This window comes from Diorhabda carinulata, chromosome 8 (assembly GCF_026250575.1).
Source record: "Diorhabda carinulata isolate Delta chromosome 8, icDioCari1.1, whole genome shotgun sequence".
Lineage (NCBI taxonomy): Eukaryota > Metazoa > Arthropoda > Insecta > Coleoptera > Chrysomelidae > Diorhabda > Diorhabda carinulata.
Window position 1 is genome coordinate 12,314,976 of NC_079467.1, and position 15,562 is coordinate 12,330,537.

General features: G+C 32.7%; 1 protein-coding gene across 1 annotated transcript; it reads right to left on the bottom strand.

Annotated features, from left to right (window-relative positions):
• Positions 1-592: 592 nt before the first annotated feature.
• On the bottom strand, positions 593-964 carry LOC130897584 (uncharacterized). Its single transcript, XM_057806517.1, has one exon. It carries the CDS (start codon positions 962-964, stop codon positions 593-595), a length of 372 nt encoding a protein of 123 aa, XP_057662500.1.
• Positions 965-15,562: the final 14,598 nt, after the last annotated feature.

Below are 15,562 nucleotides of genomic sequence, written 5' to 3' on the forward strand. Positions count from 1 at the left end.
CTACTAGGTTTATCGGAAAAATTTCTCGATGTCGTAGACATCGGTTCTGGTCTTGCTAAACGGTTTACAGGTATTTGGTTTGGCCGGAAAATATTTTTCCTGGTGCCAAATACTTGTGCATTTGTCGGATAGTTTTGCCTTCTTTGTGGCATAGGATTTACATTTATCGGTTGACTAGGAAAATTATTATAATTATTATTGTTACTATTATATCTTCCTTTATTATAAAATTAGTTTCTATTATAATTATTATCCTATTGCTGATATTTTTGATAGTAGGGGTTGTTATTATTATATTGATTATTTCTATTGTTTTTCATTGAATTAGTTTTAAAATTATTATTATTATTGTACTTAACTCTAGGCTCATAAAATTGGCCATAGAGTTTTTAAAAATTTTCGAATTCGTCGACATAAGCTCTAGTGTTACAGGCTTTTTTAAATACATGTTATTGCGTATGATGCCTGAATATCCTGCTATAAAGGTGTTCAAAGCTGTTTTTTCGCAATGATTTATTTGACATTTTTTGTCAATTTCCCCTAAATTTAGATTGTTACTAATTCTTTGGATCGTTTGACTTTTTAGTAATTGTTATCTATTTCCAAATGCTATTAGACTCTCATTTTTAAATGGTCGTGTTCTTGTTAGTTTCTGTAGTATACAGTCTAAGTCGCGTCTGTCTGCGAAACACTGTATTAAAGCTTCTTTTAGTTTAAACCATGTATTTAAATCGATCCTATTCCCTACCATCATTTCAGCTTTGTCAATTAATTTTTCTTGGATACATTCCAAGACATGATTATTGATATCCTGATCATTATAGACCGAATACGTCTCTATTAACTTTTCACATCTGTTTATGAATTTATTTAAAGTATTTAGATTTCCATCGTACGGTTTGATATTTTCTAATTTTAATTTAAACAATTCCCAATTTAGGGTTTTTGGACTTGAAGTTGCCATTTTTTCAGAATTATCTTTTAAGTTTAATTTACAAAATGTATTCAATAATGTATAAAAATCGTTCATATGATTAAAAATTAATAAATTAATAAATTATCTCCTTATTTGGAATCGATAAGGATAGATAATAAAAGGAATAAAAATGGGAACTTGGCACTTACAGTTATTTGTCCTGTCCCTCGTAGAGCTCGTGGATTTAGTGCTGAGGTACTGAAGTACTTAGTCCGAACTTTTATCGCACTTTGCGTAAAACCGCACTATCCTACTTTATTTTACACAAAATTACAATAATTTTACGAAGTTGAATGAATACAATTAATCTCACAAGCGAACTAACTAATATTCATTGAATGAACTATATATTCAAGAGCGATACATATATTTATTGAATGAACTATATATTCAAGAGCGATATATATATTCATTTCATGAACTATATATTCATTGCCAAGTTGTTTACGATATTTAATACAATTGCGTTTATATAAATGTAAATGTAAAAAGAATTTTCTTCATGTAACTAGGAAGAATTTTTTTTAATAATTTTGTAAGAGGAGCCGGTATATTGGCAAAATATTTGATGAATTTTATAAAGAATCCCATTAATCGCAAAAATTGGCTCAACTGATGTTGGGTTTTGGTAAAGGAAAGTACGGCTTGAGTATTGACTGTTGATGGGGCTATTTGATTGTACGGAATTTCGTATCCCAAATAAGTTATTTTTTTTATTAGAAATACTGATTTTGTCAATTTCAATATTCTGTTAATATTTTCAAACCTTTTTCCTACATACTACATCATTCTTCAATTGTTTTGGATGGTTTCAATATATCGTCCAGGTATTGTATCACATTGAATCAATGGTTTAAAAATTAAGTTCATAAATTGTTGAAATACTGAGGGAGCATTACAAGGGTGAAATGAAAGGAATCTGATGATATCCTGATGCCAGATCGGTACTAGTAAAATACTTATATTCACCGAAATTGTCAATAATATCTTCTATGAGCTGCATAGGAAAACTATTTTTTTGTAATTTTATTCAATGCCTGGTAATCTACCACTATTCTTTTCTGATCGTCTTTTGTATTAACTAATAGAGCTGGGTGAATCACTTTCTCGAATTATTTGAACATCCAACAATTCCTAGACGGCGGTACAAATAATTTGTTTATCGTTTTCGGCAAAACTGTGTGAGTCAATGGTGTCTTTGTTACCAATTCTATAGTCAGTGAGGCTGAATGTGCTTTACTATATTTCATGTTTATTAATCATAAGGGAATATCCGACCTATTCTTGGAAGTTAACAAGTCGTCAACCTAATAGTATATGTTTTTGTTTTCCATAAAATTAGCGCCAATTAATATATCACTGTCGATACTATCGTTGGCTGTCACTGTATATTTTGTGAAACATGTTTGTTCCAACCTGCTAATATAGACCTTTCTCGTCACCCAATAAACATTTTTTGTTATACATATAACAGTTGCCGTAAATATTATATCAATTCAATAAATAACTTAAATGTATATATGATAGTAACCGTAATATTTCTGTTACTCGTATAAACCCCTTAAAGAGGTTAAATGGGGAGTATATAAAGGTTACGGAAAACTTAGGTTAGTAACGCTATATAAACTTAGGTGTTTTAACCAAAAGTAACGGAAACATTTTGGCAACCACTATATAACTACTTAAAAATCCACGGTTGGAGCCTTTTAGTGGTCAAATGTAGCGTTATATATGTTACTGTTACCCTTATAAACATTGCCTATAAAGGTTTTGATAATATTTCTGTTACTCTTCTCGCTGTCAAATATATGTTTTCTCTCACTTGGACACACATTTTCGTTGTTCGCTATTTTTCTTATTGCGTTATGTTCGATTATTATCAGCAAAATAAAAATTTATAGGATGGCAGATAAATATATATATATATATATATATATATATATATATATATATATATATATATATATATATATATATATACACACGTTACCTATAATGTCGTACGTATAACATTTATCTTAATTAGGTGTTTTTGGCATTGCAGTGACTTTGCAGTAATTTCATTAGAGAAACGGTTTTTACTGCTAACGTGGACAAGATGCCTTGAAACAACGCACGGGCCTTTCAAATATCCAACAATAAATAATTTTATTTCATAAAAAAAATATTTTTTATTTTATTTTTAATATAGACGCTAAATAATGTGGCCAAAGATATTCGTATAACCACTATTTAACGGGGTGATATTAATTTTGGATTCCATGTTGTTCAAATAAGTTTAATTTTCGTTTTTTGAAGACATAATGAATCGTCCCTTTTCATTTGAGTAAACAATCATGGCGAAATCATTGTATAGTAATTTTATAAATAATGGAAACCTAAAAATCACTTGTTGTGATCTTGTATAACCAATAGTAATGATATATAACTTTGTGGGTTATATAGTAGTGTTTAGAGTTACTAGTAGTGTTAAAATAAAACTTAAAGCCTCCAAGGATCTCGTATATAATTAAAAGTAACATACGTTACTGAAAGTGTTGTTAACCTTAAAGTTAGGCAACCCGCGCATCGCGTTTTCAATAACTGACGTGCGAGCAGCTGAGTTGTAAAGTTTTCAAGTCTGACAATGGTTTAACACATGTTTGGTATAAAACATAACCTTAATTTAACTAAAAATAAAACGTTTGCTATTAAGAGTATTAAGTATAAGTTTTAAATATTTTAAAAGACATTCAAATGTCTTTTAAAATTGTGCAAACTAAAGAGCCGGGGCACAAGTTGCCATCTTTAACAATTGTGCCTGCAGCTTGGGAAAAAGATGGCACTCTTTTCTGGCCCCCTGTCCAAAAGAGAAAGCTTATTCCCAAATTAATATGTGACGGCAATTCGAGGCCCCAATCAGATTGGGTGCCTCAGCCCTGTATCAGAAAAAGGAAATTCAGTAATGGTCCAAAATTCGTCCCTTGAACTTTTATAAATTGGCAAACCATCCATACTTAAGTTGATTGAAATATCTGAAAAAGTCTGCAGACTCTGATAACACTGCTTGGTGGAACAATATTCAAGACCTTGATGCCAGTAGTAGCCATCGCCCACTGGTTGTAGTAGAATATTTGTAAGAGTCTCCAGTAATGTTCTCGTTCCCGTAAAATGTTTGGTAAACAATTATTAATTATTTTTATCACTTCCTTCAAAGCCCGATGTGTTATCTTAAATTCACAACCCCAGTTTTTTAAATCATATCTTAACTGTTCATTTTTTGTGCATTCTAAATCCTCCTCGGAGAGAGGAGACAAATCATCATCCTCAGCAAGTTCTGTCAACCACTTATTAAGTCTGCATTCGGCGGTAGTGCAGTCATTCAAGGGCCGAAGATCATTTTCTGCCGTCGTTGGCGTTGGACTGCTATCATTTTGTTCTGTAATTTGAGGGATATCTGGTGGCGGAAAAAATTCATTATTTATCTGTCTAACAGTAGCAGTTACCGATACACAATCTACGATTCGTTTAAAATTTTTTGTCACTTTCCGTTGAAACGCAGAGCTGTGCTTTATTTTTCCAATTTCGTAACATAGCGATATTTTACAATAATAAATTAATGTTTATTACACTGCGGCTGCTCACTGCTCACAAACAACTGGTGTTAGTACTGTTAGTATTAACTTTGTATCTTAATAATATATTCTTATTCGACGATCGACACCGGCAACCATTTTGTCAATCGTCATCTGTAATAAGTTTATATATATAAGGGCAATTGATTTTACTTAAGGTAACCGATGTATATAAAAGAAATGGTTGTCCCTAACTTGGTTACCAAAAGTTTTTTAATAGGATATACAAACACTAATAATCCCCAATTTTTTTAATTGTGCTTAGAAACCCTATTATATAACTCAGAGCCTATATAGTTATATAATTTAGGTAACGGAAAACCTTATATAAATTTGTTATAAACACATTGGTAACAGTTACTACATGTTTTATTAAATGGTGATGGAAACAGTTATACCACTTCTTTATATACTCACAAGTTACAGAAATTTTATAAAACCGTAATATAACTGTGTTACTAAAAGGTGATCTTACAAAACTTCGTAACCTTTTTATATAATTTCATTGCCTTTATATAGTCTTTATATAACTAGGAATCACCATAAGTTACAGAAAATGTTCATTGGGCACGGTTATTGGAATTGTTTGAATGATATTATCGCGCAATCGCCGACTATGCACGGTTTTTGTAACGATCCCCAACATGCAAGGTTGGAACGGAATTATTGCAGTTTTAGAATCGATTTTAGATAACTCACAATACAATATGTCAATTGTCTACTGATCTAAGCTATATGTTGATTCATTTGTTCCTGTAACGTATATATATATATATATATATATATATATATATATATATATATATAAAAATTTCAAATTTCTTCAATTTCCAATTTCCTTAGACCTTTTGATGTATTAATGCATCTAAATGTTCTTGATTTTAGGTCTCTACTGTTTCAAAATTATTTTTTATTTTGATAGTTTTTAAAAGAAACGTCAAAATTTATCTTCCTTTTAAAATCGAAACGAAAATTCGGTTTCCTTTGAGCAATATATCATCTTCAACAGTGTATTGACATGCTAAGGTTGGATCGCTTTCGATTTCAGCAATTATCTTTTGAATTTCACCATCAGAGAATGAAGCCGTTTTGATGGTTTCAGCATTCACAATTTGAGATGAAATTTGATTGACGTTAGTCATGCAAATGTGAGAAATTTCAAGATTGAGGGCGGCGTTGGCTGAAATTGTCGCCTGATGAACTGGAGCTCAGGAAAAACAATCTGCGTCGGTAATTAGACGACTTCGCTTGAATACTACGTGTAGTTGAGCGCAGAAAGATATGTAGTATACCTCAAAAGTCTATCGGAAGTTATATCAAAAAGTTAAGCCTTAGGACTGATGATTTTGCTCAACGGTTTGTTATCAGTTTCGATTTTGAAATTTCTACATAATAAGTAAATGAAATAATGGCCAGCTGCAAAAACGACAGCAAGAGCTTCTCTGTGTAATTGAAGGTAACTCTGCTATGTTGGGGTAAGTGCCCTTAAAGCATAAGAAATGGGGCGAAAATTACCGTCTATTTTATGTGATAAGACGCCAGCGACCCCTACAGAGCTTGCGTCGTGAGACAAAACTAAAGGTAAGGTTGGATCGTATGGCGCCAGTACTCGGTCGGTAGTCAATTTCGTTTTTCAGGTTGATGAAGTTGATGAAGATGTGACGTATGGAGAAGGTAATAGTCGAGTGTTAAGGTATAAAACGAGCATAATATGTGATCATGCCTAAAAATGTTTGAACATCGTCTTTGGAAGCAGGTCTAGGCATATCAGCTATAGCCCAAACCTTTTCAGCGCTTTTAGAAGTCTTGTTGTGTTCAACAACGTACCCAAGGTATTCGATTTTTTCCTGGAATAGTATGCATTTTTGTTTCGTTTAAAAAATGCAGATCGGATTTTTGTAAGCGCTGGAGGTAGAGTTCAAGATTTTTAATGCACTCTTCTTAGGTGGAGCCATGGCACACAATGTCGTCAAAATACGATATAGTATTGGGTAGGCCTTGTATAAACTCAGAGTTCTTAAACAAAAAATCCGGTAATTGGACCATATAAAAGTATCAGATTGATTTGTCCACCTCATACATGCAGCTTGTGTTTTACACAATATAGCTCTAGATGACCTGAGATGAGATGAGTTTATTGTTTATTATGCCAAATCAGGAAATGCTATTGCATGAAAATTTAGGTGATAATGATGCAGAAGATGACCCTGGAGCTGCTGCCATTAGGACCAGGGTAACTAATGAATTGTCAATGTAAATATCTAATATTTGATAAAAAAGATATAACTCATTTTATTACCTAAATGCCATGATATTGTTTGTTTAATTTGAAGTATCAAATGCTCAAAGAACACATTTTCACAATAAATTTTTTTGTAAAATCTCAAGTATTTTTTAACCTATTGTACTTCGTTCCATCAACATTATTAAAAATATATTTTTCAGACTTATTTTTTTAATTTAATTTCCAAGTATCCATTGAGAGTATGTATTCTCAAGTCTTGCAAAATTAACTTAAAAAAATATTTCCAATAATTTGAAGATTTTTTAGGAAGTATAATAATGATTTTTTTCTAAGTTTCAAGTAAGTGTATCTATCTAAATAACGACGTATAATTAAAAATGATTCGATTTCATTTTAATGAATACTTTCTCGCATATGGCAGATTAAAAAAAATTGTCAACAAGAGTTTTACAATCTCCTAATTGATATTGGAAGAACTATACAATGATCTAACTATGGTGGTCAACTTAATATTTTGGGTCTGAATGGCCTATTCTATTTTTAAAATTATACCTGGTTTTATGACTTCTATCTTGAAAACTTTCAGCTTTTTTGATTAACAAAATTCTCTCTTCCATGACTTCAATTTTTCATTTTTCCAACAGTAATTTTGCATCTTGGTATTCTTTCTTTTCTTATGTGTCCTAAAGTTGTTGTTTTCTTTTGTATTTTTTTCTTACTTAGGTTTAGTTCTGGCACTATTGACCTTGAAACCAAATTCTCTTTCTCCTCAATCTAAAGTTTCTATAGATCTATCAATAAATTTGTTATCTAGAATAATTTCAGGATGCACGTGTGTTTTTTTTTCAAAAATTATATTCATTTCATCCTCATAGTCAAAGAATTTTCTTCCTCTTCCTAAAAATTCAACATATTTACTTAACTATATATGAAAGTACAATAAACATTAAGAAACATTAAGTACAGTCATAATCAGTATGAATGGAAGAATAGTAGTAGAAATGGTTGGTTTGTTTTATACTGCATGTTTTTCTCAACAGTTAACTGAGGAAAGGCTCACCTGTTTTATTTTGATTATCTACGTATTCCTTATAATTCATGCAATTATTGGATGTCACCTGTACATTGAGTTTTTTTTAATTCTGTGGAAATTTTTACCCACATCATTTTGATTGTTTTTATTTCTAATGTGCTAACTTAATGTTCATATTTTTCATACAAATCTAATAATTTTTTAGTATTTTGTACGCTCAATTTATACTCTGCATTTGTCGCTCATTTATTGGGAGTGTTTTGAGATGAAGCATGTGATACTGAAGGCATCACAAATCGGAAAATACTAATAAAATCTAAGCATGTCATATATACTTACCACTGAATAAATCAGACATTTTTAGAGTATGGTACAATGAATAAATATATATATATATATATATATATATATATATATATATATATATATATATATCAAGGTCAATAGTGCCAGAAATAAACCTAACTAAGAAAAAAATACAAAAGAAAAGAAAGAATACCAAGATGCAAAATTACTGTTGGAAAAAAGAAAAATTGAAGTCATGGAAGAGAGAAATTTGTTAATCAAAAAAGCTGAAAGTTTTCAAGAAGTCATAAACCAGGTATAATTTTAAAAATAGAATAGGCCATTCAGACCCAAAATATTAAGTTGACCACCATAGTTAGATCATTGTATAGTTCTTCCAATATCAATTAGCAGATTGTAAAACTCTTGCTGACAATTTTTTTGATCTGCCATATGCAAGGAAGTATTCATTAAAATGAAATCGAATCATTTTCAATTTCAGCCGACGCCGCTCTCAATCTAGAAATTTCTCACATTTGCATGACTAACGTCAATCAAATTTCATCTCAACTTGTGAATGCTGAAACCATCAAAACGGCTTCATTCTCTGATGGTGAAATTCATAAGATAATTGCTGAAATCGAAATCGATCCAACCTTGGCATGTCAATATACTGTTGAAGATGATATATTGTTCAAAGGAAACCGAATTTTCGTTCCGAAATTTCTATAACAGGCAATCTTGGACGAAATTCATCGGACTCATTCAGGCACAACTAAAGTGAAACAATTAGCCCGTGGACATGTGTACTGGAAAAGATTTGACAAGTATATTGACAAGTTCACCTATGGAACGAACCAGAATCAAACTGGGAGCGTATTTATATCGATTACGCTGGCCCGTTTCATAGTAACTAATTTCTGATTGTGATTGATGCTAAGTCAAGATGGGAGGAGGTGAAACTTTGTAAAAATTCGCTTACTCCGGAATCAACGATCGAATTGTTGAAAGACATATTTGCCGCTCATGAATTCCCACCCCTGATTGTCTTAGATAATTCGTCAATCTTTGTGAGTGAAGAATTCAAGGAATTTTGTTCCCAGAGTGGGATTTTTCAAAAACTCAGGGTCGCTCAAAAACTATGGCTGATGATCCAGACCCCATGTATGCAAAAGTCCGCCAGATCTTGTTCAGATACAGGTCCACTCCACTGGCTTGTGGAAAATCACCAGCAGTGCTCTACCTTGGAAGGAACATTAGATGCCAACTGGATGTACTTTATCCAATCAATCACAAACCAAACGTCGCTCATGGTTTCCAGAGTCGCTAATTAAGCATGGGAGATCGTGTGTGTTGTCGAGGTACTATGCCAACAACCCTGAACCAGAGGGAGATGATTTGCAACCTACCTCGACTGCTTATTTTCCTCCAAACCTACATGACTTTCAACTTATTCATGATTCAGATTCTGACCGTACTCAACGGAGAAGACCTTCAAGTTCCGGCCCGAGTCAGGCTTCAACACCAAAGGGGCCGCTCCAGAGCCTCCGACTACTGATATCAGGCGTTCCCACAGTCCTCGCAAAGCGCCCTCGTACTTGAAAGACTATAATATCGTCTTAATAAGCGTGAGAGACTGTTGTGACTGTCATGGTGAAAGCAGTGTCATTGTGAAATTAGAACAATAACAAGATGATACCGCGCCTGCGTAGTTTGCAGTGACTTTTTTTATTACTTCACTTTTTTTCAAGTTATCTAACCTTGTGTCAGATATAAAACGTTGTAAAGGATATCCGCTATCCCCTAGAAGAAAGTGCCCTCTACATTTTACCTTCATACTATTAGCCAAAGGAAAGGCTCGAAACACCCGGCTGCCATGCACAGATCCTGGATATCCTATAAATATATTAATAATCTTTCTCCTATGATCACAAACAGCTTGCATCATGAATATTTTTTTAATTTTTCATCTATAAGTAGCTCGCTATTGTTAACACATAATCATGTATGTATGTAGCGAAAACTAAACAAACTGAACTTCTCTGAATTGAATAGAATCTCTTTCGATTAATATAGGAATCAGGATCATTTGCAGATTCATCTATTTTGATAAGACATCCATCAATGGCTCCTATAAATTTTGGAAATCCATTAATTCTAAAATGTTTTTCACTAACTATCCTTAGATCTTCATTTGGCCATTTTATTACTTCAACAGACAAATTACTCAAAAGGTGTAAGGCGTTTTAAAATTCTATGATAGAACTAATCGTAACATCAAACCGATCAGCCACATCCAGAAAGCTTGCAGTTTGGTGACCTACATACCATAAATATATAAGGACCTAAAATAATTATATTATTATTGATTAACCATAATATCCGTTAATCGCAATAGAAAAAACTACACAATAAATATGAAACTAGAAAATTAAATTTAATTTAAATTAATTTAATTCTCCATTCAACAACATAACTCAATTACTTACTTGGTCCAAAGAAGAAATATAACCATACTGTCCAGTTTGTTTATGAAAATGAGGACTGATTTCAAACCTTTGACTTATTAGAATTGCAACATTTCTAGATCTGAAATGTTGGAAGAAAATTTCATCTGAATATTCTCTAACTGTATTCTCTAAAATCAATATTTATGCAAATGATTATTTCTATCCCAATTTCGAATCTGCTATTGACTTCACCAAAGCATTTGATAGAATACGTCTGGGAGATGTGATTAGGAGTCTTGAGAAAAACAATATAGACTAGACTATGTCTATGTAACGAGTCATCAAAGAACTTTATACCGGAACCGGAACAAGAATCAAAACTAAGGTAGGACTTTCTAAAGAAGGTCAAATTAATACTGGTGTTCGGCAGGGAGAGAGACTACCTTAGCCCAAACCTATTCAACATCAGAATGGATCAAATTATCAAGGATGCCAACAAAGTCAATGCAGAATACAGAAGGGGTCACCGCTCTCTTAAGGTATTGATTTATGCAGAGTATTGCCGTAGTAGTAAATGAAGACGACTTATAACGTCTACTATATAAGATGAAAATTTCTGCCGAAAAATTTGATATCAGTCAACAAGATACAATCAATGGTAATATCAATAAATACTATTAGATGGAAATTGGTAGTCGATAGCGGAATAATACAGCTGGTATCAAGATTCAATTACCTAGGAGTGAATATAACTAGTGAAGGAAACCTGACAGAGGAGGCACGAACATAAGCGATGAAAGCATCAAAAGTCAGCGGCTTTTTGAGAGATATAGTATGAAGAAACAAAGCGATGAGCTCACAGAGCAAGACCAGAATCTATAAAACGTGTGTGTGACCTATTCTCACATATGCCTCAGAAATCAGAGCAGAGACATCAACAATAAAAAGAATAATGAGAACCACAGCAGACATAAGAGAAGAATTGGGCGTACAGGATATGGTGAGATGGGTCAGGGCACGAAAAAGATTCTGGAGGGATCACGTAGAAAGAATGCCAGAAGATAGATGGGCAAAATGGGCTAAAACTCAGACACCGCACACTCGCAAACCTGTAGGTAGACCACCAAAGAGTTGGTACGTGAGCTGGAGTTCAGCTTCTCAGGAAGATTCAAAAAGAGGGCCAAACGTAGAGTATTGAATAGGACCTGGTCCTATTGAAAGAGGAAGAAGAATTTCGAATCTGCAGAGTATTACCCAAGTAATTCTCATTGTTAATTCTAGTTTCGTTAACCAGAAGTTTCAGATCATCATCACTCGTCACTCATTTTATTTGTTTACACAAAGTTGAAAGGGAAAGATGATAAAATTTTCTTAAACGTACACAAACAAATCACAATTTGACTACAGATGCTTCGCCAACGTTTAAAAAGTCAAATAGATGATAACTGCCTCATAAACAGTTCGCAAACGATACCTTAGTCGGTTGGAACACGAAACAGAATCGTTCATATAACCGTAACTGCCCGGTTGGATCGCTAAATCTCATCATCAATTTGCGTAATATTTTCTGAAAAATGCGTGACTACTACTGTTCCGATACCCAAAAACACTGACAACGTAACATTATTTTCAAGAGGTTTTATTTTTTTGCAAAAATCAATTTTAACAAATTTATTTACGTAAATAGTTTCATAAAATTTTTGTTACCAATTATTTTTACATTTTCTACTTTTAATACATTTCATTTGTTGATTTTAAACAACCCATAAGCATAAATGTGCTGTACATAGTTTAATCAAAATTGATGATTTATCTTTAAAAATATTCCCAATATAGATAAATATCATATTGTATATAGGTAATTATTGGACTGATGGAAAGGATTTCAAAAAATGTTCCACTACTATAGGTATTTCATTGTTATAAGACAAACAAAGTGATAGAATTTATACTTTGCATCTACATATACATATATATATATATATATATATATATATATATATATATATATATATATATATATATATATATATATACACTTTGAAGAAAATGGTCATTGCAAATGGCAGAAAATAGTTATTTACCATACCAAGATGCATTTACATTCTTTGTAAAGAGTAAGCTCCAACCATTAAGTTTCTTCAGTAAAATATTTGTCGCCCCTACCAAGATGTGTCTATTCGACAACTAAGTTCGGTCCTTTGTCTTTTTCTTTAAGCATTTCGTCTACGTCGCAATATTTAATATATTAACTCGAGGGAAAATTAAATTCAGTTTCTTCATATTTTTCACGCTAAATATATTATTATAAATTTTCAACACTAAACAATGATATAAATGTACTCTCTAACGATGACATTTTCCTCCTCTTTCGCCATTTTTCATTCAAAACATAATTCCCTCACTGCAAAACTCATGAACAAGAGCTCAACCAAGTGTTTATCACAAACTTCTTTCGAATCCGGCTTAATATCATTAAGACACAGGAACAAATGATAATCGACTGTACTGTACTGATAGAGCAGTGTAGCAACATAAAAGATAATGTAGTCTCCTCTCTATTTGTAATTGAAAATCAAATCGATTTAGAAACTGCGAATTAATTTAAAATAAAAAAAATCACACACTTTTTTAAGTAGACTGAACCTTTAATTGTTGTTTTATTTTTCTGTAACGTAAGCAATGTGAATAATGTTTATTTAAATCTATGTATTTTATTGAACCAATCATTCTGACACATTCGAGTAACAATAGGAACAAGGGTACATACGTACATATGTACATACCTACCTCTGTATGAACCTCACAAAGGTTCAAGTATAGGAATATTATTCGTCTTCTTTTTCGATCTGAGAATGTGGGAAAAGGCCTATATGATACCCTAACCTACATTGAAAAGCCTATGGAATACATTTCTTAATATGATCCGAATGAAATGAATGAGAGATTGAAATTATTGATTGCTTCTAAAGAAACTGGCAATACATCTGACCAACGATGTAGTAGTAGCTATTATAAACGGAAATAAGCAGATATAATGAAATGATGTATTGAAATTTGTTGATTCTAATCATGTCTGTCGATAAATTCAGATATCATCTTCCAAATAGGTGGTTATCTTATTTGTAATGTGAATGATCTGACAAACAATAGTGATGCAATTACGAAAAAATATCTTGATGAATAATTGAACGAACTACCTAAAGAACCTCAATAACAATTGGAGCAACAACAAGATGATATATAGGTTTTGGCGATAGGACTTAATGATATTTGGAATTTACTCAAAATAACAGAAGAATACAACAATACGAAAATTCAACAACAAAGTACAAACCATCCCAAGTAAAAAAATTCTACGAAACGAGTATTTTAGATCAAATCTATAGTCATCTGAAAATCGCTAGGCCACGAAAATTTGAAGTTGGCGATATTGTACAGATAAATTTTTTGAAAAAGGCTACATGCCCAATTGGACTACAGACCTATTCAAAATTTTCAAAGTCAAAATAACCAATTCCGCTACGTATTTGCTTGAAGACTTGAAAGGTGTGGAGATGTTATGAGAAAGAGCTACAGAAAACGACAAAATGTACGCCAAATGGCTCGGTTTGAATAGCAAACATAATAGTTTGATAGAAAACACAGATATTATATAGGAACTAGTTTTTGATACGCTGCTTATGAATACAGTTTTGAAGAAAAGCGTGGTGTTGGCCCGAACTATAAATTTAGGTGAACTCCAATCTAGATGACAGGGCTAAGTTTACGTCGAGACTTCATCGAGTAAACATCTGTGACGGTGAAGTGCAGTGAAAGCGGACTCGGCTAAGACCCTGATAAAACTTTCTATTTCAGGTTGTGTCATTTAGGTACAGTCTTCATTTTATATGTTTTGAGATTTTTCTTCGCATGAAGAAAGTTTTTTAACAAACCAAATTTGATGGTGCGGAGAATTCCGTTATTTAAGGTAGCCGTAAGGTAGTACGGCTCAATATTTAATTGTAGGTTATTTTAGGTAAAAAAAAAGAATAAGATTCAGACAAGAGTTACAGGCATGGAGCCTGACAACTCAAGAAGTAGGGATAACCCCAAGGCAGAGGAACATCGAAAGACAGATTAACGAAAATGTTCGATGCCAAACTAAGGAAAAAAGACGAGGATTTTAATACAGTGAAAAAGGAAAATCAGAAGGTTTTAACAGAGAATGCAGATTTGCATACGCAAGTTATAGTGCTAACCGTAAGAATAGGACAACAAAATGTAGCCTTTCAAGAGCAACTCGACAAGCATGATATACTTAACAAAAAAATGGAAAAGCTTGAGAAATTCCAACTGGAAGCAAGAGCAAAGGAACACGAAATTAGCAAGGATGACAGGAGATGGGAAAGGAGATGCGAAAGCACTACGATCGAAATTGAAGAAATAGACGGAGAAGACAGTCAAATGGACGACAGTCCAGCACAAGACGAATTCACGCAAGTGGAAAATAGACGAAAACGGAAAAAAAGTGGAAACAAAAACTTCAGAAGAAGACAAAAACGGAGAAAGTATTGAAATTCAAGAAGAGTTGAAAAAAATAAAAAGGAATGAAGAACAAAAACAGGCAAAACCAGAGGGGAGGCCACCTCCAATTATTCTGAAATCTCAACTGATATGGATAGTTATCAAGAAACAACTGATACAAAGAAAAATCAACGCCCAGTGGAAAATGGGCAGTTTTACAGGAAAGATCACCACGCAGTCAGTGGATGACTTCAATAAAATGAAGATGCTCCTGAGCGAGCACAAGGAAATAGAGTGTTATACGTACGCACTCAAAGAAGAAAAATAAAGAAAGCTGGTGATAAAAGGGCTAGCTGTGAACACCCCCGCATTGGAAGTAGAAATCGAGCTGAGGGAAAACGGTCTGAAGCCTAAAAAGGTATGGCAACTCACCAGCTATACACAGAGAAATAA

Bases quoted from the DNA above. Each gene is read 5' to 3' on its own strand.
- LOC130897584 (XM_057806517.1), bottom strand. From the start codon at position 964: ATGGCAACTTCAAGTCCAAAAACCCTAAATTGGGAATTGTTTAAATTA.